The sequence below is a fragment of the Erinaceus europaeus genome, chromosome 7 (genome assembly GCF_950295315.1).
Source record: "Erinaceus europaeus chromosome 7, mEriEur2.1, whole genome shotgun sequence".
NCBI lineage: Eukaryota > Metazoa > Chordata > Mammalia > Eulipotyphla > Erinaceidae > Erinaceus > Erinaceus europaeus.
Genome location: NC_080168.1, coordinates 117030924 through 117054660, shown reverse-complemented (window position 1 = coordinate 117054660; position 23737 = coordinate 117030924). Strand labels below are relative to the sequence as shown.

Below are 23737 nucleotides of genomic sequence, written 5' to 3'. Positions count from 1 at the left end.
TCACTTCCTAAATGAGAACTTCCCTCATGTCTTTTAAGTAGAGGTTTGTCAAGGCTTGCCTACCCTCTGTCAGCTTCCTCAACTCAGCACAGAGCAGCTAAGGTCACAGTTAGCGGCTTTCACAGTTAGTTATAAGGATTCAGATCCCCCCCCCCCTGCAGCTTATCAGATGGGGTTGGGGGTGTGTGTGGGGGAAGTTAGCAGGGATGAAGGGAGAAGTTGATCCCCGTTCTTTCCCTGGTGTGTTCTTTCCCTGGTGTGTTAATAAGGATGAAACAAGCTGCTGGTTTGCACAAAGCATTTATTTACAGCATTGCTTGACACAAAGTAAGTGCTATGTAGGCGACACACTTTTATGACCTCAGGCAAAGTTTTCTGCATTGGTTTATTTGACAGCTAAGCTGGCAAAGGTCATTCTCTTTGGAAACCAGCCAGGAGGCATTCTTTAAAGTCTCTTCTGCTACTTTTTCTCCAGCTTCACTGGACCTGCCACCCACCCAGCCTCTGTCAGCGGCACATGATTCAGTCAGCTTCCTCCACTGCACCAGTCATAGAAATGTCTGCTTTCAGTCTCACATTCTTTCTTCTTGAAAGATGTATCTAATCAAATAGTTTTAGGAGAGACAGGGACCACAGCACTGCTCAGCTCTAGCTTATGGTGGTTCCTGGGGGGTTGAACTGGGACCTCGGGGCCCCAGGCACGCAAATCTGGTGTTCTAACAGGCTGGACTACTCTCTCTCGGACTACACTCTCTCATTCTAAAGCAAAAGAGATAATAGTTTCTCTGAACTCAGCCTTGTGAAACCTCAACACACCCCCCTTCCTCCCCGCCTCTCGACTTCCCTGTGGAAGAGGGCTGGGTGTTGCAGATCCCAAGACAGATTTTCTGGAGAAGGACCAAAGAGATAGATAGATACATAGATAGATAGATAGATAGATAGATAGATAGATAGATAGATAGATAGATAGATAAGAGAGTTGGGGAGGTGGAGACATTACAAAGACAAAGGCTCTTTATTGATAAGGCAACAGCATCATACAGGGCCAGAGCAGAGCTCCTGTCTGGCCAGGGCCACATGTGTGGGGGGGGTCTGATTCACACGGAAACACAGGCTGAGGTGTCCTGAATCCTCCTCACAGGTCAGCAGGGTGACCACCAGGGGAGGGAGGATGGGGTTAGGGATCTAGCATATCTATAGCCAGGGCTTCCCCCAAGGGGCTGCAAAGTCAGCTACTGGAGAAATGGGGACTGAGGTCTGAGCTCAAGTAAGGTGTAGTGAAGAGCTCCAAGCTGCCAGGGCTGAGCCTGGGCCCAGTTCGGTGCTACCCCTAACTGGTTCTGTGAGCTTGGGGGAGTCACACTTACTTCTACACCTATTTTCTTTAATGGGGTGGGGGTGGGGGATGAACTAGTTTCCCCCTACTCGGCATAGCAAGCAGACCAATGCGTTCTGCAGCTCAAATTAAATAACAAAGGTCTCGTCCTCATTCACAAGACAGCAACGACCATGAGCATTAAAATCTAGAATGTTCACAGTGTAGGAGTACTCCTCCCAGATGACTCTCACCTGTTTACCACTGTGCTGGAATGTAATACAAGGTGGGATCTGGTTCTGAAAACACCTCCTAGCTTGGGAATGTGAGCTTCTGTGTGAGGGTGGCCAGGGGTACTGCTGGCAGAGGCTTCACGACTCCCCACTGATCTGGCCCCTGGCCCCATGCACCTACTACGTGCTCTCACTGAGCATCAGCTCTGTTTTAGGGGAGGAAGGTTAGTGGGGACAGAACATCTGGGGTCCTGTGGTCTCAACCCCCACCCTGAAACTGGATTGGTCTTTCAGGTGGCCTCAAGTTGAGGCGAGAGAGCCAGGCTTTCCTCTCTCTCTGCATCAGCTAATCCTCTCTACAAATGAGTCCCCATGTCTGGGGGGTGGGGGGTGGGGACACTGAGTCTAAGCAGACCCCTTGAGCCTCTGGGTAGTGGGGATAAGAAGGACCAGCCCCCAACCCCCATCCCCACCCTTAAAGCCTGGCCTGCTGCCCCTCCACTTGCAGCCCAAGGAGCACCAGGATCATCTGGCTCCTGGGTCTCCAGGGAATGACAATCTGGGATCAAAAACTAGGAGGGTGACGTGTGGTGTGTGTGTGTGTGTGTGTGTGTGTGTGTGTGTGTGTGTGTGTGTGTGTAGGGGGCACTGAGCTGAGTTGTGGATTAGGAAAGCTCTCCACCCCCTCCCCTGCCATCCCCACCTGGGCAGCAGAGCACTATTTGTCTGTCTGTGGGGTGGTGGGCAGAGGGGCCCAGCTCTGGGTTTGGCCATTGTGGGGTGAGCATCAGGGTGGGCAGTTTCTCTCTGCTGGGTGGACATAAGGCACTGGCAGGATGAGGTGTGTGAGGGTGAGGGCAGCGCCCCCACAGTCTCTGCCACCTGGGGACTCAGTCCTCCATGTGGATCACTGAGAGTCCCTGCTTTGACCAACACTTAAATCCGGAGGGAGAGACCAAGGGTCACCACCCAGTCAGTCCTCTCCTGTCATCCCAGGCTCCTCTCTCTCCCTCAGCCACGCAAGGCCTCTTGCTCACTTCCCTCCTGGAGCCACTTGGCAGGCAGCCTCCGGGCCAGGGCGCCACTTGGGGAGAAAACCACTGCTCTTTCTGGGAAGATGTTACCAATGGGATGAAGTGGGCATTGAAAGGTTAGATGAGAGCCCTGGGACCAGCAGAGGTGGGGAGTGAATGTGTAGTGTGTGTGTGTGTGTAGGGGGAGTGCGACCTTTGTCACCTTGGTCTGGGTCCCCCTGGACAGTGAGTGCCCCAGACGGCCCAGTGAGGAGAGGGCCCATCCCATGATGTCCCGATGTGGATGGGTGCAGGATGGCAGCAGGATGAGCTGGGGTTGGGGTTCAGTTGTTGATGGCAGTGGGGTGGGGGAGGGGGGAGGGCAGTCCCCATCAGGCTCTGGCCAGGTGGGCCTGCAGTGGGGTGGTGGGAGGTACAAAAATCTTTGTCCCTGAGGAATGGGTGTGTTCCCCTGACAGCCTGTTCCCTCTGCACCAGCCAGCAGCCATGTCTGAAGTGGTGGGGGACATCCCCAGGTGAGGCCCCACTGTCAGCTGCGGCCCTCTGCCCCCACCGAATTCCCTCGTCAAATCAACAGCAACTCCTCATGCCTGATGTCTCAGGAGTGGGTGGGGACAGTCTCTGGTCCCAGGGAGAGAGAGGGACCTGGGCGGGAGAGGAGGTGGGCCGGGCAGCATGAGGAGGTGGGGAGGGAGAGGCTCAACTCCAGAGGGGTGGGAAGGCCTTGGGGGCCCTTCCCAGGCACCACTGTCAGCTGCCGGAGTCAGTCAGGAGATCTCATTTCCGAACACCTCGAGGACAAGGGGAGTGAGCTTCATGCTGCATTCGGGCTGGAAGGAGAGGCAGCGGTACTGCTTGGAGTGCTCCTCGTTGAGGCTGCGCAGGTCGGCCAGCTTCTGGATCATCTTGGCGTAGAGCTGGTGGCTGCCCGGGGGCGGGTGGCGGCAGCGGATGTAGGTCTGCAGGGTGTTGGACAGGCGGTCCTGGATGGCTTCGATCAATGCCGCGTCCCGAACCCCGGGACGGTCTGCAGGCACAGGGGTGAGGGGAGGGGGTGACCCTGGAGCTCTGAGCCAGTCCTTGCAAATGATCCCTCTTCTCCCGCCTCCTAGGCCACTCCTGTCGACTCCTAGGCCACTCCTGTCACACCCATCTGTGACCCCACTTTCTTCCCCAAGTCCCCCAACCCTCCCACTGCATTTTGGGTCCTTCGTTTGATCTACTTCTTTTTTTTTTTTTTTTTGCCTCAAGAGCCAGGCAGGTGGTGGCACACCTGGCTAAGTACGCACACATTACAGTGTGCAAGGACCCGGGTTCAAGCCCCTGGTCCCCACCCACAGCGGGAAAGCTTCACAAGTGGTGAAGCAGGTTTGCAGGTGTCTCTCTGTCTCTCTATCTCCCCATCCCCTCTCAATTTCTCTCTGTCTATCTAATAACATATAAAAAAATAAATCCAATAACATATAAACATATCCAATAACATATAAATAAATAAATAAATAAATAAATAATGTAATTAAAAAAATTTGACTCCAGGGTTATTGTTAGGGCTCAAGGCCGGCACTACAAATCCACCGTTCCTGGTGGCCATTTTTTTCCCATTTTATTGGATAGGACATAAAGAAGTAGAGAAAGGAGGGGAAGATAGAGAAGGAGAAAGAGAGATAGACACCTGCAGGCAGACCTGCTTCGCTACTTGTGAGGGTGTTCCCTCCCCTGTGGGTGGGGAGCTGTGGGCTTAAACCCAGGTCCTTGAACGGGTCCTTGTGCTTAGTTCTGTGTGAGATTAACTGGGTACACCACCACCCAGCCTCCTTGCATGCTTATTTTTTATTTTAATTAATTAATTAATTAATTAGCCTCCAGGGTTATTTCTGGGGCTCGATGCCTGCATTATGAATCCACTGCTCCTGTAGGCTATTTTTCCCTTTTGTTGCCCTTGTTTTATCGTTGTTGTGGTTATTCTTATTGATGTCATCATTGTTGGATAGGACAGAGAGAAACGGAGAGAGGAGGGGAAGACAGAGAGGGGGAGAGAAAGAGAGACACCTGCAGACCTGCTTCACCGCCTGAGAAGCGAACCCCCTGCAGGTGGGGAGCCGGGGGCTCGAACCGAGATCCTTCTGCCAGTCCTTGTGCTTTGTGCCACCTGCACTTAACCTGCTGCGATACCGCCCAACCTCCGCTTGCTTCTTTTTAAAAGGCAGACACTAGTCAGGGACTAGTATGTGTTGACTACCTCCCCTGTGCTTCATGGGAGAAGAGAATGTTTCCGTTTGCTGCTAAGTCCTCACAGCACAGCACCAGGCTCTGAACAGCTAGATCACTGCTGAGTGTGTGGAAGTTGGGTCCATACTCCCAGAGGGATGAAGAACAGGAAAGCTATCAGGGAAGAGGATGGGATATGGAGTTCTGGTGGTGGGAAATGTGTGGAGTTGTGCCCCTCTTATCCTATGGTTTTGTCAGTGTTTCCTTTTTATAAATAAAATGTAATAATAATTTTAAAAAAGGAGAGGATGAGCGAAAGAATGAATGGATACTGGCTGGCCAGGGGGAAGAAGCATCCTGGGTCAGAGACCCACTTGCTCGACTCCTGTGCACAGTCTAAACAGAGGCACAGTTGTCAGTATAACTCCCACTGGATCACAATAGCCTCCTCTTCCACCTCGCTCTCTCACCATTCCAAACAGGCAGAAGAGCCCATGGTCCCCAAAGCAAGCCGAAAAAACCTACCAGAAAAGAAAGACCTACCTCGATTTTGTAGGAGTGACCACAGGAGGCCTGAGAAACCTTATCTCTCTAGGAATCCCGCCTGTGAGTCACCCACCCATGGTCTCTCCAGGGTAAGGCCAAGCTTATGTCCCATCATGGACACCTCACACGAGCTGTGTAAACCCAGCAAAGTAGGTACTTCCTGTCTGCTTCTGAGCACCACTCCCTCCCTGCAGCTGTCTGGCCCCGGGCGGCGAGGCTTTCTCGACATTCCCCACACCCCCTTCCTGGAGGCCTGTCCTTCACGGCCTCCATACCTGGAGAGACAATGCAGATGGCCATGAGCAGGACATGCTCCTCCTCGTGCAAGTTCAGCTTCTTCAGCCCCACCTGGAACTTGACGAGGGGCTCGATCAGCTCCAGGTTGTGACCGGCTGTGAGAGAGAAAGAGTACAGGCTGCAGGCAGCACGCAAGAGTCACCACGCACGCCACGCTGCCCACCTCAGTTCCCACTGGGGGTGACCCATGCCCTTCTTTCTCCAGTGGGCCTGATTTGGCCCCATGATGGCCCCCCCAGGATGGATGGAACCAGTGTCTGGGAACTGGAGAGGATGAAGGTGAAGCCCAGACGCACCTTTGGTCACGTCACTGATACTGTACTTGTAGTCTGGGCTGCCGCAGGTCCAGGACATATCGTCCATAGTGAAGGACTGGTTGGAGCGTAGCATGATGACCTCAATGGCACTTGACTTCAACAGCACGATCTGATCGTCAGAGGTGAGGTCTCTGCAGGGTGCAAGAGTGGGGCCTTACTTCTGGTCAAGACCACAACGCGCGCGATTCGGTGTTGTGTTTGAACAGGTATAAATATGTCAGGTGTCCAGTGGGTGCCCTGGCTTCATGGGGGTCCTTGTGACCCAACTGGAAAGAGCAAGATCCCTCCTTCCTTCCTTCCTTCTTTCCTTCCTTCCTTTCTTTCTTTCTTTCTTTCTTTCTTTCTTTCTTTCTTCCTTTCTTCCTCTCTTTCTTTCTTTCTTTCTTTCTTCCTTTCTCTTTCTTTCTTCCTTTCTTTCTTCCTTCCTTCCTTTCTTTCTTTCTTTCTTTCTCTTTCTTTCTTCCTTTCATTCTCTTTTTCTTTTTTCTTTCTTCCTTCCTTTCTTTCTTTCTTTCTTTCTCTTTCTTTCTTTCTTCCTTTCTTCCTCTCTTTCTTTCTTTCTTCCTTTCTCTTTCTTTCTTCCTTTCTTCCTCTCTTTCTTTCTTTCCCTCTCTCTCTCTCCTTTTCTCTTTTTTTCTTTAAGATTTCATTTATTTATTCATGAAGAAGATAGGAGAGGAGAGAGAGAAAGAACCAGACATCACTCTGATACATGTGCTGCCGGGGATTGAACTCAGGACCTCACACTTGAAAGTCCAATGTTATATCCATTACACCATCTCCCGGACCACAAGTTTCTTGAGAGGGCTACTCAAAATGTGATGGTACACCAAGACGAGGTATGCAATTGTTCAGTTATTATGCCAAGGATTGCCAGGTCCTCCCAGGCCTAAGCAGCCCAAACTACTAGGAACCAGAGTTAGAGCCTGAGGATGTTCTAGGCTGATGGAATAAGCATGGAGGTCATTTCTGTTCCTAAGATTTTTTTTTTTTTTTTTGCCTCCAGGGTTATTGCTGGGGCTTGGTGCCTGCACTACAAATCCACTGCTCCTGTAGGCCATTTTTTTCCTTTTGTTGCCCTTGTTGTTTATCATTGTTGTTACTGTTATTGTTGTTATTGATGTTGTTGGTGTTGGATAGGACAGAGAGAAATGGAGAGAGGAGGGGAAGACAGAGAGGGGGAGAGAAAGACAGACACCTGCAGACCTGTTTTACCGCCTGTGAAACGAACCCCCTGCAGGTGGGGAGCTGGGGGCTTGAACTGAGATCCTTCCACTGGTCCTTGCGCTTGGCACCATGTGCACTTAACACGCCGTGCTGCCGCCTGCCCTCCAAAAAACATCTCTTAAGCCCCCTGGCCAGATCCTCATTTTCACCAGGACTGTTCTAGCTTAGTGCACCATCATCATTTTCAACAGCCCCCTACAGAACCCTGAAGTTAAGTCTCTCGTTCTCATCCATGTGACGTTGTGGGGAAATGTTCTTCCTGTGCTTGGAAATCCTAACTGACTCTCAGACACCCCAGGATCAAGGTTGTACGCCACAAGCTGGTCCCAGACTGTTATTTCAACCTCTTCTGGGATTCCCAGTACAGACTCCATCCAGCTGCCACTCCGGTGATCCTAGACGCCTCCACACTCAGACACCGTGAGTTGTCGAACCCCGATGCCGATGAGCATGCTCTAGCTCACCTTCTGGTCCTAAACCTGGTGCCCTGGGACCCCCACTCTCTGATTCTCTGCTGCAGAACTGCAGCCGCATCTTTATGGCCTACTGCACCTCACTTGCTCTTCTGTTTTACCCGTTCCCTGGCAGTTCAGTTCACTAGCTACTTGTCCCTGGCTCTTCACTGGGAGTGACTTGAGGGCCAGCACCACCACCTCTTAGCTCCCTCATTTTGCTTATACATGGATCACGGAGCCCTGCAAACAGTGAGAGGCTCAAGCGACAGGTACCAATGGGTCAGGAGGCCGATGGCTAGTTCCACAATGCTGGGTCACCAGCAGGGCCAGTCTGAACAACGACAAGGAAAAAGCAGGATCCAGAGAGCCACTTGCTTCCAGCTGCCCCCACATTTCCACCTGCATATCCCACAGGGAGGCGGCTGTCCTCTTGGTGACTGTACTTTGATCCATAAAGGGATGAGACAAGGATGTCGGTCAAGGAGGGTTCTGAATCAGCAGGTGATAGAGGATAAGGAACAAAGCTGACTCACACTACAGCCCTGGACTGGAGGTGGAGGTGGCTCAGTGGCTAGAGAGCTGGACTGTTTCTTTCTCTTTCTTTCTTCCTTCCTTCCTTTCTTTCTTTCTTTTTTCCTCCAGGGTTATTGTGGGACTTGCTACTCCTGGTACTTTTTTTTTTTTAATTTTATTGGATAGAGCAGAGAGAAATTGAGAGAGAAGGGGAGATAGAGAGGGAGAGAAGAAGACACATGTAGAGCTGCTTCACCATTCCTGAAGTGTCTCCCGCTTCAGGTGGGAAGCAAGGGTTTGAACCTGGATCCTTGCACAGGTTCTTGCACTTAGTACCATATGTGCTTAACCGGGTGCACCACTGCGCAGCCCCTAAGAGTTGGATTTAAAAGCATGAGGTCCTGAATTGGATCCTTGAGATTGTCTGTGTCAGAGTCTCTCCCTCTCTCTCTCTCTCCTGTTAATAAATAATAAATCAATTTTTAACAAAAAGAACCAAAAGACTGGCACTATTAGAATGGTCAGGAAAGACTCTACACTGAAATCAGAATCCCTAAGTGCTTGAGTTGGAAGGCCCTTCTCAGAGGCTACAAGGCCCTCAGCACCGCTGGCAGCTGTTTCTCACACAGCCTCCACAAAACTCTCCCAGTGCCAGGGAGATCCTGCCAGGGGGTGTTTAGCACTTGGGTGAATGACCTCTTCTTCTGTAGAGCTACAGCCTACACAGTGATAGGCCCACTCACGCCTTGTAGTTCTGTCTTCCCAAGGAACGCAGACCACAGACACCTCCCTAAGCCAGGCAGCACCCTTTCACCCCAGCAGTAACCACACGTGCGTGCATGTGACTTGAGAGCGCCCAGAGCTGAATGTGTTCCGCTGCTTGTGAAGCCTCCATCTGCAGGCCCAGCTGGTGGCTCAGGACTCAGCCCGTGGTCCTCGAGCACGTGAGCACATGGATTCTGTCAGGTGAGCCAGCTGCCGGCCCCAGCTGTGTCTCACATCCCACCTACTCTGTGTCTCACAGTCACAGAATGTTTGCATATTTGCTCAGTTTCCCATCCACTCCTTTAGATGCTTCTTACTTTTGCTATTATAAGAGATTCTGTGTGGACTATCACTATACTTTTTCTCCTCCTCCTTCTCCTCCTCCTCCTTCTTTTTAACACCCTGCTCAAGATGGATGTGAAGGAACATCCTGTGAGCTTAGCTGGCGGGTTTCCAGCGGGACCTCTGCCTGCTGTGTGGCCCGCAGATCTAGACACTCCACGCCGGCTGAACCAAGCCTACAGTAACCTTGAAGAATGTGATACAGACACTTTTATTTTTTTGCCTTCAGGGTTATCGCTGTGGTTCAGTGCTGGCATTACCATTTTTTCCACTTTATTGGATAGGATAGAGAGAAACTGAAAAGGAAGGGGAGGTAGAGTGGGAGAGAGAGAGAAAGACAGACACCTGCAGACCTGCTTCACCACTGTGAAACATCCCCTACAGGTTGGGACCCTGGGGGCTCAAACTTGGATCTTCAAGCAGGTCATTGTGCTTAGTACTATGTGTGCTTAACCGGGTGCACCACTGCCTAGCCCCCGGATACAGAGACTTTTAATGTGCGGTTCATAGCGGGAATGGGATTGGGGGCTGGGGGGCTGGGGCTAGAGGCACAGATTCAGAAGACCTGGTTTCCACCTCCACAAGGGCCCAGTGGCATTCTCCTACCCAGGTGGGATGGCATAGCTGGGGCTGCTTCTGGGCCCCCAGTCACATCCCGGAAGGGTGCTGCTGCCACCTCTCTCCCACCTCTGGGGAAGAGCCTAGCCCTCCCCTTCTGTACTCCCCTGGTGCCTCGAGCAGGAGGTCTAGTTCTTATCATTGTTCACAGTGCAACCCTTCCATCTGACACTGAACTCCTGAAGGCTGGTGGCTACATCCTTATCCACTGTCACAGTTCATGGGTCTTAGGAGAAAGTGTGTTGGATAGTATGCCAGCTCCCCCCAGCTTAAACACCAGTATGTCTGTATGAGATTAGTTTGATCCTACTCAAAGCTGCGGTCTATTTACACAAATCCTTTTGCATTTACATAAAGCACCACCTTCCCTCCAGGGCATTGGTGTTTCAGTGGTAGAATTCTCACCTGCTCCGTCCCCTCTCCTTGTCACACCCTGATCTTCCACCAGTCACTTTTCTCTCCACCCTCTCTATGTCACATCCTGTTCACACCCTACTTGGGAAGTATATATAATGACAACATTGTTTGTTTTAGTTTAGTTTAGCTTAGCTCGGCTTAGATTGTGCTGCATCCAGCATGAATAAAGAGATACTGCCTACAGCTCAACCATGAGTCCCGGGTCGTCTGTCTCCTGTTAGTGAAGCTCAGCCCAACAAAAGTGGGTTTTGGTTTTGTTGTTGTTTTGTTTGTTTTTTGAAATACATGAATGACACAGAGGGAAGGGTGTCAGATGAGGAAAGCACCATGACCCTGAGCTATTGTCCCAGGAACCAGCCCCTGGGATGGACATAGCGATGAAGCGGGAGGCATTTAGCCCACAGGACCGGGCTCCAACAGATGTGGCCTGGCCCCTCTCATATCTCTCTAGGCAGTGAAACCCGTGATCCTGGGTCACTTAACTGCTGCTCCCAGAACCCCTTTCTCCACATAAATCTTTGGCGGGACTGAGGGACGGGGATCCGTGAGGTGCAGACTGAGGCTGAAGGCGGACAGTGGGAGGTGGGAGCAGGGCCAAGGCCACAGTGCTGTTCACACCCGGTTCAGCCTACAGCCCATCTAGTCCCGCTCCCCCCCTTTGGTCCTATGCCTACACTGGAGTCTCAACACGTTGCCTGCCCCACCCTTACCCCCCTACCCACCCACACAGGTGTCCTGCCCTCCCCACACCCTCCACCCCCACCTACAGGCGACATGATCAAAGCCACTGGGGATGCAGACTCTGTTTCGTTAATCCTTGGAAAAACAGAACCAGAGCCGGAAGGCTGTCTGGTTGGGCCTGCTGTGGTCGCACTGGAGCCTACCTCCTCTCTATCAGGCCGTCAAAGCGCGCATACCAGTCAGGGTCTGCTCCCTTTTTTATCAGAACACATTCAACTCTAGGCTTTCTCAAGTCACACGCAAAAGGTGTGTGTGTTGGGGGTGGGGGGGAGCCAACCTAAGGTTCACCTGCACTGACTTTGTATCCAGAGCTAGGCGTCTCTAGTCCCTGCTCCTACACACCTTGTGTTGGCCATGACTGTGAGGTGAGACTAGGAAACTCTGGGGAAAGTGAGGCTGAAGAGGAAGAGACAGGAGTAGAGTTGACTCACCCTTGAAGAGAGAACTTTAAGGTCTAGTATAACTTTGGTGATGAGGGGGAGTATAGGTAGTAAGAGCAAGGGGACCAAGGATGTGGAAGAAAAGGGAGATGGGGGAGGGCCAGGCAGTAGCACACTGGGTTAGGCACACATAGTATGAAGCACAAGGATCCCGGTTCAAGTCCCTGGCTCCCTACCTGCAGGAGGGTCGCTTCACAAGCAGTGAAGCAGGTCTGCAGGTGTTTATCTTTTTCTCCTCCTCTCTGTCTTCCCCTCCCCTCTCAATTTCTCTCCGTCCTATCCACAAACAACAATAACAATGGGGGAAAAAAAAGCTTCCAGGAGCAGTGTATTCATAGTGTAGGCACTGAGCCCCAGCAATAATCTTGGAAGAAAAAAAAAAAAAAAGGAGATGGGTTACTTTGTGGAGGAGACTACATTTGGGAAAGTTGGTTAAAAGGCTATCCTTTTGGGAGCCAGGCAGTAGCACACCTGGTAAAGTGCCCACATTACAGTGCACAAGAACCCAGGTTCAAGCCCCTAGTCCCCACCTGCAAAGAGAAAACTTTATGAGTGGTGAAGCAGAGCTACAGGTATCTCTCCCTCTCCCCTCTCAGTTCCTATCTCTATCTAACAATAAATAAATAAAATGTTTTTTAAAAAGCCTTTCTTTTTTTAGGACAGTTTCCTCAAGTGTATAAGCCCAGCCACCAAACCTTAGCATCTGAAGAAGGGTTCAGGGGCCTGTCACCCAACTAGACATCAGAGGGTGAACCCCATGTGGATGAGATTGTTTCCTGGGACTAAAAGGGTTAAGACCCAGCACAATTCATCCATCCATCCATCCATCCATCCATTAGGAGCTTGAAGTGGTTTTTTTCTTTCTTTCTTTCTTCTTTCTTCCTTCCTTCCTTTCTTTCTTTCTTTCTTTCTTTCTGTCTGTCTGTCTGTCTTTTTTTTTTTTCCTCCTCCAGGGTTATTGCTGGGCTTGGTGCCGGCACCATGAATCCACCGCTCCTGGAGGCCATTTTTTTTTCCCCCTTTTGTTGCCCTTGTTGTAGCTTCGTTGTGGTTATTATTATTGCCCTTGTTGATACAATTCGTTGTTGGATAGGACAGAGAGAAATGGAGAGAGGAGGGGAAGACAGAGAAGGGAAGAGAAAGACAGACACCTGCAGACCTGCTTCACCGCCTGTGAAGCGACTCCCCTGCAGGTGGGGAGCCGGGGGCTCGAACCGGGATCCTTACGCCGGTTCCTGCGCTTTGCGCCACATGCACTTAACCCACTGCGCCACCGCCCGACCCCCTCTGTCTGTCTTTCTTTCTTTAGGTGTTTACACAAAACAAGACTCTGGAACACAGAGACTTTGCAAATAGTGATGGGAAGAGTGGAGGAGGGAGTTGGAATCTGTGCTCAGTGGAATGTATTGTTGGTTCTAAGGATGAATTTGGAGAGTGAACCCCAGGCCCAGTGTATCCATGGGCTTCAAAAGTGACACGTAGCAACCTGACTGCCAGGGAGATCCCTTGCCTCCTTTCGGCTGTCATGAAAATGTACAGTATGGAGAGAAGCATCTCCATTCAGGGCTTTCCTGTCTATGCTTTTCACATTAATCCCAGGAAAAGAATTGAAAAGTCACTGATCTACAGGTTGATATGAGACCATCTCAGGACACAGGCCAATTGGACAGTATGGGGGTCAGCTCTGTAAACGACCGTCACCTCACTGACACAGCAGCAGCTTCCACAGTAAGGGACAGCTTCCCTAGACAGAAGAGAGAGTCACAAAACAATAACTTGCACCTCATGCTAGTTTCCACCCAGAGCTGGTCAGTGTCAAACCATCTTCCTGCTGCCAGGGTTCCAGCACAGAGTGTGAATAGGACCAACACCGCCATCTTCCCTTCCTGCTACAACTGGACCACTGTTTCTACTTAAAATGGTGTTTGGTGTTGACTTCTATTTCTCATGACCATTGTACATGCAGGTTTTTTTTTTTTTTAAGATTTATTTACTTGTTCATGAGAGAGAGAGAGAAAGAGAAATGGGCCAGAATTTCATTCTCACACATAGGATGCAAGGGGTTGGACTCTGATCCTCAAGCTTGAGAGTTCAATGCTTAATCCGCTGTACCACCTCCCAGGCCCTGTGTATGTACTTCACAGTATTCCCAATGAACTTTAAGAAAGAATGAACAGGGGACCAGGCGGTGGCACGCTCAGTTCAGCCCACTTATTATCATGTGCAGGGGCCCAGGTTCAAGTCCCTGCTCCCCACCTGCAGGGGAGCACTTCATAAGCGGTGAAGAAGGCCTGAAGGTATCTCTCTTTCTCTCTCCTGATCTCTCTCTTCGTCCCTCCCATCAATTTCCAGAAAGAAAGGAAAAAGAAAGAAAGAGAGGAAGGAAAAAAAAAGGAAGAAAGGAAAAGAAAAAGAAGGGGAGGGGGGAATGGCTGTGTGAGCAGTGGATTCATAGTGCTGGCACTGAGCTCCAGCAATAACCATGATGGCAATAAAAAATAGAAATAATTAAATTACAGAAGCCAGACCTTCCACTTTCTGCACCCCACAATGACCCTGGGTCCATACTCCCAGAGGGTTAAAGAATAGGAAAGCTATCAGGGTAGGGGATGGGATACGGAGTTCTGGTGGTGGGAATTGTGCAAAGCTGTACCCCTCTTATCCTATGGTTTTGTCAATGTTTCCTTTTTATAAATAAATAAAAATTAAAAAAAGAATAATCAATTTTTTTAAAAAGAGTGAATGAACTCACAAATATATCTATATAAGTATAGATATAGTTATTTCCTAACACATCTGCTTAAGAGCTTTAACACTGGGAGTTGGGTGGTAGCGCAGCGGGTTAAGCACAGGTGGCATAAAGTGCGAGGACAGGCATAAGGATCCCAGTTTGAGCTCCCACCTCCGGTGGGGAGTCGCTTCACAGGTGGTGAAGTAGGTCTGCAGGTGTCTGTCCTTCTCTCCCCCTCTCTGTCTTCCCCTCCTTTGTTCATTTCTTTCTGTCCTATCCAACAACGATGACATCAATGACAACAACAGTAATAATAACTACAACAATAAAAAAAAAAGGGCAACAAAAGGGAATAAATAAATATTTTTAAAAAATTTTTAAAAAGCGGGAGTCGGGCTGTAGCGCAGTGGGTTAAGCGCAGGTGGCGCAAAGCACAAGGACTGGAGTAAGGATCCCAGTTCAAACCCCGGCTCCCCACCTGCAGGGAAGTCACTTCACAGGCGGTGAAGCAGGTCTGCAGGTGTCTATCTTTCTCTCCTCCTCTCTGTCTTCCCCTCCTCTCTCCATTTCTCTCTGTCCTATCCAACAACGACAACAACAATAATAACTACAACAATAAAACAACAAGGGCAACAAAAGGGAATAAATAAATAAAATAAATATTAAAAAATTTTAAAAAGCTTTAACACTATTGCTTTGATATTCAGCACTAGACATCTATTTACATATACTATTCACGGCATTCTTAGAAAAATCATTTGAATAAGTAACTGAATCTACTCCAGCAGAACTTCTTATTTTCTGTGTTGGGAAAAAAATCTTAACACTTTTACTTCTTATTTTCTGTGTTGGGAAAAAAATCTTAACACTTTTACTTCTTATTTTCTGTGTTGGGAAAAAAATCTTAACACTTTTAGGAAATAAATGGCTTTAACCTTTTTCACTCACGGGGCTAGGAGGTCGTTCACTCTGTAGAGTGCATACCTTTCCATGCTCTGGGACCTTGGTTAGAGTCTCCAGCACTGAGTGGAAGCATCGTGCACAAGGGGAAGTCTCACAAATGAGGCTGTGGCGTTTCTCTCCTCTGGGCCTGCCCTGTCTCTCCCCTCTGTTTCTATCTGTTGTTGAAAGAGAGAGAAAAAAAATTCTGCCAAGAGTGGTGAAATCACACAGATGCAAGGTGCCAGCATAAACAAACAAGCAAAGATTTGTTTACATATTAGCAAGAGAGAGAGAATGCCAAAACATCACTCTGGCATGTATAGAACTGGGAATCAAACTTGGTATCCATATTTGCAAGTCCTGCACTCTACCACTGTGCCATCTCCCCAGCCACTGAGTGGCCTTTGAATGTGCATCTGGTGAGGGGCGACTAGCCCCCATGGGCCATAGGTCTGCCTGCCTCTGGGATCCCCAAACAGCTTCACATGACTTCATGCCCAACCCTTTCATTGTTCCACCAATCCATTCTTGTTTCAGATCTGGGTGTGACGGATAAATTCAGGTTTCACAGCAAAGGATAACAAGAGCATGAGAGCTAAGCCAACTAGAGTGGAGATAGCAGTGAACTTGGAGATCTAGACAGACCTGGCTTTGACAAATGGCTTCTGGTTCTAGAAACATAACCCTGGATGACCACTGCACTTCTCTGTGCTTCCACACCCAGAAAGCATGGGTGGTGGCTCTCTGATGCTGGTCTGCAGAGGAATAGTAGGCAAGCTGCTCTTCCTAAAAATGCAAATTCCTGGTATATAAATATATGGAGATTCGAATTTAGAATTTTGGGGAAGGGTCAGAGTCTCGATTTGGGGAAGCAGTAGGTTGGTCATCTCCAAGCTTTTTCTAGTTCAGACCAAGGTTCTGACTCTCTTCCCCTAAATATTCCATGAACTTCTTACCGGAAGCCTGGGATCATCTTGGCAAAGCCGATGACTTTCTGGATGCTGTAACTAACCAGGTCAGCCAGGTGGGGCAGCATGGAGAGCTGGGACAGGTCCAAGGTAACAGAAGGGTCATCTGAGTCTTCTTCACTCAAGTCCAGATTGGAGAAGCTGGTCTGCTCTGTCATGTCTGGGGAAGGGTGAGAAGAGGACAGAGAAATTGAGAGAGGAGGGAAAGCTAAATAGGGAGAAACACCTATGGAACTATTTCACCACTTGTGAAGCTTCCCCTCTGCAGGTGAGGAGCAAGGGCTTGAACCTAGCTCAGAGAGAGAGAGACCTACAACACTGCTTTAACACTTGTGAAGTGTTCCCCCCTGCAGGTGGAGTCTGAGGGCTTGAACCTGGGTCCTTGTGCATGGTGATGTGCTCCGACTGGTGTACCATGCCCCCGCCCAGAGAAGAACCACTTAAGGACACTTGAGTGGGTCTCCTCCTGCTCAGCCCTGCCAGGCCTCTCACGGTGACTACCTCTCTGCAGAGGTCACTCACTCTCCAGTCATGATTCCCTCTACTGCCCTCCATGCACTTCCCTCACTAGAGTTGGGCAAAGATAGAGTCAGAGACCAGAACCGGCTTCTAGAAGACAGTCTTCCTGGAGCCATGATTTCACAGACTATGGACTATTCCTAATGAGCCTGAGTCAAACATGAATCTGAAACCAATGGACTCACGGCAACCTACACTTGCGCTCACCGGGGATGAGAGAAATACCAAGCGAAGTGTCTTCCCTCTGACTCTGTAAACGAGAAACAACTTTGCTTACTTTATAAAGATGAGAAGCATTATTGGCTGACTACTGGTTCACAGGAACGGAGTAAAGAAATGTCAGTATTGACTCCAGTGTTTGGAAAGAAGCTGAGGATTGGGCAAACCTTGTGCAGTGTAGGGATGGAAGGCATATTTGGGCAAGTAGACCAGAAAATTATTTGATAATAGGGTCAAACCCCTGTAATTACATACATTCTTTGATCTGTAGTCCCACTTGCTTGAATTTATTATTTTAAAAAAAAAGATTCAGGGTAAGTGCAAAGATTTAGCCCTTGGCATAGTGTCATTTTACTGAAAAGCTTGGAAATACTCTAGTTAGGGGAGGTGAGATAGGGTACTGTGCACCCACATAGTCGACCACGAAACGGCGTTTGGAAACTACGTTCTAGGGGCTGTGAGATAGCTCATCCAGGGGTTCTTTCTCCTAGTCATGATTTAATAGTGATTTACAAGACTATAAAATAATGTGGGTATAGTTTCCCACCCCCCACCACCAAAGTTCTGTGCCCTCTCTCACCTCCCACCCATTCTTACTCCCCCACTCCTCGCCATGGATAAACCTCACAATTTTCTCTCTCTCTTTTTTTTTTTTGCAAATTCATGTGTTTCAATTCTCTTTATGAATGAAACTGTCTAGTAGTTGTCTTTCACTTCCTTACTTGACTCCACGTGATAACCTCCAGTTCTAGCCACCTTGTCCTGAAGAACACAATGCCATCTCTTTGAATAGCTGAGTAGTACTCCACTGAGAAGGTGACCCATGACTTCTCCACCTAGTCATCTGTCTAGAGACATTCCAGTTGCTTCCATATTTTGGCTATTGTGATAAATGCAGCTATGAACACAGGGGGGGGGGAGCTGGGTTTGAGCCTCAATAACTAAGTGAGAGCACCATGCATAGCACCAGAGGATGTGCAGTGAGTCCTGCTGTGGTATCTCTTCTTCTCTCTCTCTCTTCCCTTCTGTCTCTATCTGAAATCTAATCAGGAAAAAAAAATATTCACCATGCACAGCTAAACCACACATATATGAGGTCCTGGCACAAAAATTAATGACATGATACTCTAGAAGGCTGGGAGATGACTTACTTAGTACAGCATACACCGTGCAGTGCAAAAGGCCCTGGGTTCAAGCTCTGGAACCAACCAGAAGCACTCAGGGAATGGTGCTGCTCTGACTTGCCTTCTCTCCTCTTCCTGAGCCATAGAGAATAGAACATTGAGCTGAGCAGGCAGGTGAACCGCCTTGGGACCTCTGAGCTCTCCTCTCACTTCGATTCTAACCTTCCAGAACCCTTGGCTCTGATAATGACAACCAACAACACTGCTTCGCACATTTGAAATTGGGCAGCAGGGCAGATGCTGAAAGATCTCATCACAGGGAAAGACAAGTCTGTCACTGTGTGAGGTGGTGGATGGGGACTAAACTTGGGGCAATGGTCTCATAATGCATGTGTACCTCAAACGCACATACTAGACACCTTAAACATATACAGAGTTATCTGTCAAGTAGATCTCAGTAAAACTGCAGCAAAAAATAAAACAAAACAAAACAAAACAAAAAAAACCAAGCCCAGAAGGCCCAGGCTCAGGACATACTTAATACGGACGGGCTCACCCCTGGGAAGACAGTCAGGTGGAGAAGCCTGGCTGAGAGGAGGCGGCTCAGCATGCCTGTCCACCCATTGTGGGCCCTTGGGCAAGTCACCACCTTCTGTGAAAAGGGGGTTGTTTTGAGGAGGCTGGGGGTACCCAGGATGTGAGTTCTACCCACTTTCTATGCCCAGCCGAGGAGCTCCACTTACCAGGAGAGGTGGTGTAGTGGTCTGAGCAGGACGAAGATGAGTCTCCAGAGAAACTGGGCGTGTGTCTGGAGCAGAGCCCTGACAGCTGGCTCCCGCCACCCTCGTCCCTTCGAACTGGAGGCTGGAAGAGAAGGAAGGGGTGTCAGGAGCTCCCGTTCCCAGAACACCTTCCTCCTGGGCCTGCCTTGGGTCAGCACTGGCTGCAAGGAGGGTCCACAGGAGCGAGAGTGCCCCCCAGGCAGAGGTGTCTGAGCCCTGAGCCCTGCAGCCCACGCCTCGCCCCAGGCGGACCCGGAACTGGGTGAAGTCGGCGTAGGTGGGGTCGTAGGTCTTGTGGTGCGCCTCCAGCAGGATGGCGATGATGCGTTGCTGCTCCTCCGACAGCCTGGGCCGCAGGCTGTCCTTCAAGGCCTCCTCCTCCTTCCGCTTCAGGATCATCTCCCGCTTCCGCTGCACCTCCTCATCTGTCAGGATGACTGCAGGAGAGGAGTGGGAGAAGGAGGGGGGAGCAGGTGAGCGCTCACAGTACAAAGCTCAAGGACTTGCACAAGGATTCAGGTTCGAGCCCCCGGCTCCCCACTTGCAAGGGGGACGCTTCATAAGCTCTTGAGAACATGCTGAAGAGCTGGCAAAACTGACATGGTTGGGACGTTCTCTCTTTCTCTCTCTCTTCCCCTCCTCTCAATTTCTCTGTTTCATCCAATCAAATGGAAAAAAATGGCTGCCAGATGCAATGGACCCGTAGTACCGGCACCGAGCCCCAACGATAACCCTGGAGGCAGAAAAGGAGAAGGAGAAGGAGAGGGAGAAGGAGAGAAGAAAGTCAGAAAGCCAGGCCTGCAGCTGTTCCTGGGAGTCTCCCTCCAGCTGCTAAAGGACATGATGGGAAGGACAGTTCCCTCACAGTCAGACCTCAGAGGGTACAGGATGTGGAGGGGGTGGGCTTCCACCATAGAGGTTTCTGACCCACTCTATAGGTAGAAATCTGGGTACTCTGTGCTGAAAAGACAGAGGTAAGAGAAGACAAGAGGGCTTGAGAGGTCGAGGGGTGGAGTCCAGCCATGAAGAGTGTAGGCTCTTGAGAACATGCTGAAGAGATGGCAAAACTGACATGGTTGGGGCTTTCTTTCATTTGGTACAGAGAGAGCTTGGAACCAGATAATCTCTCTTATGCTCTGGGTTTTTTGTTTTGATGTTGTTGACATCAAGAGTGAAGAGGATGAAAGAGCCACTGTGTGGACAGTACAGTGTTGGAAGCCAGAAGTCACCACAGAGATGTCTCTCTGTGGTGGCCATGTGTCCGGAAGTGAGCCTCAGGTGTCTGAGCCACTCCTTCCAATTTGGAAAGACTTCATTCTTGGGTTCCATGCCCGTCCAGTCTTGAAATTCCTGCCCAAAGAAGAAGGTTCCAAGCCCTCTTAACCCCCCCATCCCCACCCCCAGCTACTTACTGCTCTAATTAAGCAAATTCTCTGATTGCTGGTCAGGATGACTGGCAGCGGGGAGCCCCTACCCCACCTTCATGCTCACCCAGGGACTCTGGGATGGTGCTTGCCTTGTGTTGGGGCAGAGCCTGGGAGGGTGGAGCTGGGAGCCGGGCTGCCTGGCACAGCAGTCAGGCAGACAAACAGCCCTCCCGGCCGGGGCTTGCAGAGCGCTGACGGCAGGAGTGGGCACTGGGGCCCTCGGCCTGTAGCTACTTGCTCTGTGCTGGTGCTGCTGCCACATCTGCCCACAGAACTAGGGAGTTTCACAAGAGCAGGGAAAAGAACCAGAAGCCTGAAATGGGTGGGTGCAGGACTTGAAGAAGCGCTCTTTGGCTTAAGCCCCTCAGGTGGGGAGTGGGAGGAGAAGAGAAGTTGGTGGAGGGAGAGGAAGTTCTTGTGTGTGTGTGTGTGTGTGTGTGTGTGTGTGTGTGTGTGTGTGTGTGTGTGTGTGTGTGTGTGTGTAAACAGAGCCTTAGGCACAGCAGGAAAGGGAAATCTCTGGCAAAAGATGGAGTCTCCTCTCCACAGCTGAGGTAGGCCACACCAAGGAAATTGGGAGGCAACCATGCCCAGGTTACTGACTCACTGCCCCAGGAACTTCCAACCCACTTCCCACATAGGGTGTCTGCTCAGACCCCAAGAGGTCAACTGGGGTGGGAGAGGAACGGAAAAGAAACGTGATTCAAGGCAAGGTGCAAGGTCCTCATCTGGGGAATCCAAGATTAGGTGTGTGGTCTTTCCTGCTCTCCTGAGACTGGGTGGAAGGGGTGAGGAGACATAAGGAGGTGAGGGGTGGCCGACTCTGCTAGTCACTCCATAGGGTCCACCAATATGTTTCTCAGACTAACTGAACTTGGATAACCCCTGGGGAATAGGGTGTCCCTTTCTGGCTCAGAAACTTTTTTTCTGGATCCTTCCTGCTTACCAGATTCAAATCAATGCCAGGATTTTCCATGACTGTACTTTGCCTTAACATTCCAAACTCACTTCCTGGCACCTGTGGACATAGCTTGTTCTTAGCTGGTGTTGGGGTTGTCAGACTATCTCCGCTGCCTCCGCTGGTGACCCCACTTCCACCCATGCGGGGTGCCTGCCAGCTGGTCTTCTCTTAGGCTCAGCTATCAGTCCTCTTCCCTTCCCTATTGCTCTGCAACAAGCTCTCATTTCTTTTTAATCATTGTATTGGAGTGAAATTTTGACTTAACAAACTGTTATGGTCACAGGGATGAAGTTTCACCTGTCCCCTAGACAGGTGTCAACACACTTCACCTACCACCAAATTATCATCTTTTGATATCACATAGGATACTGGATCCCCAGCCTCCTCTCAGCTCCCACTCTTTCTGAGTCTCCAGATTTGCTAAAATCAACCGCAGTCTACTACTGTTTCACCCTTTCTTTTCTTTTTTTTTATTTTTTAAAAGATTTTAAAAAATACTGATTGATTGATTTACTCCCTTTTGTTGCCCTTGTTGTTTTATTGTTGTAGTTATTATTGCTGTTGTTATTTATGTCGTCATCATTGTTGGATACTGCTTCACCACCTGTGAAGCCACTCCCCTGCAGGTGGGGAGCAAGGGGTTCGAACGGGGATCCTTATGCTGGTCCTTACACTTGCCACCTGCGCTTAACCCACTTCGCTATCACCCAACTCCCCACCCTGTGTTTTCTCTCGCTTTGTTCCTGAAATTACACCTATGAAGTAATCAGCTATTTCCATCTGGGTCATTTCACATAATGTGATTTCCCCCAATTCCATCCACATTGTAAACCCTTTCTTCCTTCCTTTCTTTCTTTCTTTCATTCTTTCTTTCTTTCTTTCTTTTCTTCCTCCCTCCCTCCCTCCCTCCCTCCTTCCTTTCTTTCTTTCTTTCTTTCTTTCTTTCTTTCTTTCTTTCTTTCTTTCTTTCTTTCTTTTCTTCCTCCCTCCCTCCCTCCCTTCTTTCTTTCTTTCTTTCTTTCTTTCTTTCTTTCTTTCTTTCTCCAGGGTTATTGCATAGTGCCTGCACTATGAATCCACTGCTCCTGGAGGCCATTTTTCCCTTTTGTTGCCCTTGTTGTTTATCGATGTTGTTATTATTGTTGCTATTGGTGTCATTGTTATTAGATAGGACAGAGAGAAATGGAGAGAGGAGGGGAAGACAGAGAGGGGGAGAGAAAGAGAGACACCTGCACTTGCTTCACCACCCGTGAAGTGACCCCCCTGCAGGTGAGGAGCCGGGGGCTTGAACCAGGATCCTTACGCCAGCCTGTGCACTTTGCGCCATGTGCACTTAACCCGCTGTGCTACCGCCTGGCCCCCCAAGCTTGCTCTTTCTTTCTCTCTGAGTCTTGTGCCCATATGATCCCAGTGGATATTTCCCCTTTTGACTTTAGACAGAAAAAGGAAGAAGAAGAGAAGAGAAAGAGAGACACAGAGAGAAGGAGAACCATCACAACTTTGCCCTGCCATTCATGGGGCTTCCTCCTGTGCCATGCAGCGTGCCCCCATGTGGTGCCAGGGGCTCAGACCCAGCTCTTCACACATGACCAAGTGTAGAGTCTACCAGGTGAGCCACCTCCTGGCTCTATCTCCTTTTATTTTGACTAGCTAGTTGCACACTGATATTCAATCATCTTCCACACAGTAATATTTGTGCTTAGTGTGATTACCTGGAAATGTCTGTGTAGAAAGAGCATCTGACAAGTTCATGGTCTTCTCCACTAGGTTTAGGCTGTTTAAGTGCAGGGACCATACCTTACGAGGCCTGTGCTGCCCCCACAAAGGCTAGCCCAGGGGGGCTTCCTGGCCACACAGCCTGCCTGCTCAGTAGCCAGAAAGACTGGACACGAAGTCACCTGTACCAGTCGTACCTCCTGTGTGTCGGTCACTGTCCTGAGCTTAGGGGAGGACAGTGAGGTGTTTGCCAAAGCCACGTGTGACCTGGGATGTCGGGAATGGCAGATGCCACATGCCAGTAATGGCCATTGAACAAAGGTTACCTCTTTAATTTAATACCGTGACTGCAATATTTTCAAGACAGAATGTCTTGCAACGAGTGCCTATAACATCAGGTCACCTTTTCTTGATGATTCAGAGGCAGCACCCAGAACAATTACCGGACTGAGCAAGGTTCTGACCTCAGAAGTGTACACGGCCGAGTCTTGCAGTCTGACTCAGCTTGCTGTGAGTTTTGACTTTTTGCGCTGCTTTTTCATATTTGTTTTTTCTTTCCTCCAGGGTTATTGCTGGACTCGGTACCTGCACCATGAATCCACTACTCCTGGAGGCCATTTTTCCCCCTTTTGTTACCCTTGTTGTTGTAGCCTCGTTGTGGCTATCATTATTGCCATTGTTGATGTCGTTTGTTGTTGGATAGGACACAGAGAAATGGAGAGAGGAGGGGAAGACAGAGAGGGGGAGAGAAAGATAGACACCTGTAGACCTGCTTCACCGCCTGTGAAGCGACCTCTCTGCAGGTGGGGAGCCGGGGGCTCAAACTGGGATCCTTATGCCAGGTCCTTGCTCTTTGTGCCACATGCGCTTAACCCACTGC

At 49.7% G+C, this 23737-nt stretch overlaps 1 protein-coding gene across 3 annotated transcripts in view; it reads right to left on the bottom strand.

The window, feature by feature from the left end:
* Positions 1-283: 283 nt before the first annotated feature.
* Positions 284-23737, bottom strand: part of VDR (vitamin D receptor) — an 82873-nt gene continuing 59419 nt past the window's right edge. For all 3 annotated transcript variants that reach the window (XM_007516224.3, XM_060195477.1, XM_060195476.1), the window contains 6 exons: positions 19006-19190; positions 18715-18835; positions 16098-16269; positions 5930-6081; positions 5612-5728; positions 284-3609 (listed from right to left, as the gene is read on the bottom strand). In XM_007516224.3, coding sequence (XP_007516286.1) covers positions 3350-3609; positions 5612-5728; positions 5930-6081; positions 16098-16269; positions 18715-18835; positions 19006-19190 — 1007 coding nt within the window. In that variant the 3' untranslated portion in view covers positions 284-3349. The remainder of the gene's footprint in view (positions 3610-5611; positions 5729-5929; positions 6082-16097; positions 16270-18714; positions 18836-19005; positions 19191-23737) is intronic.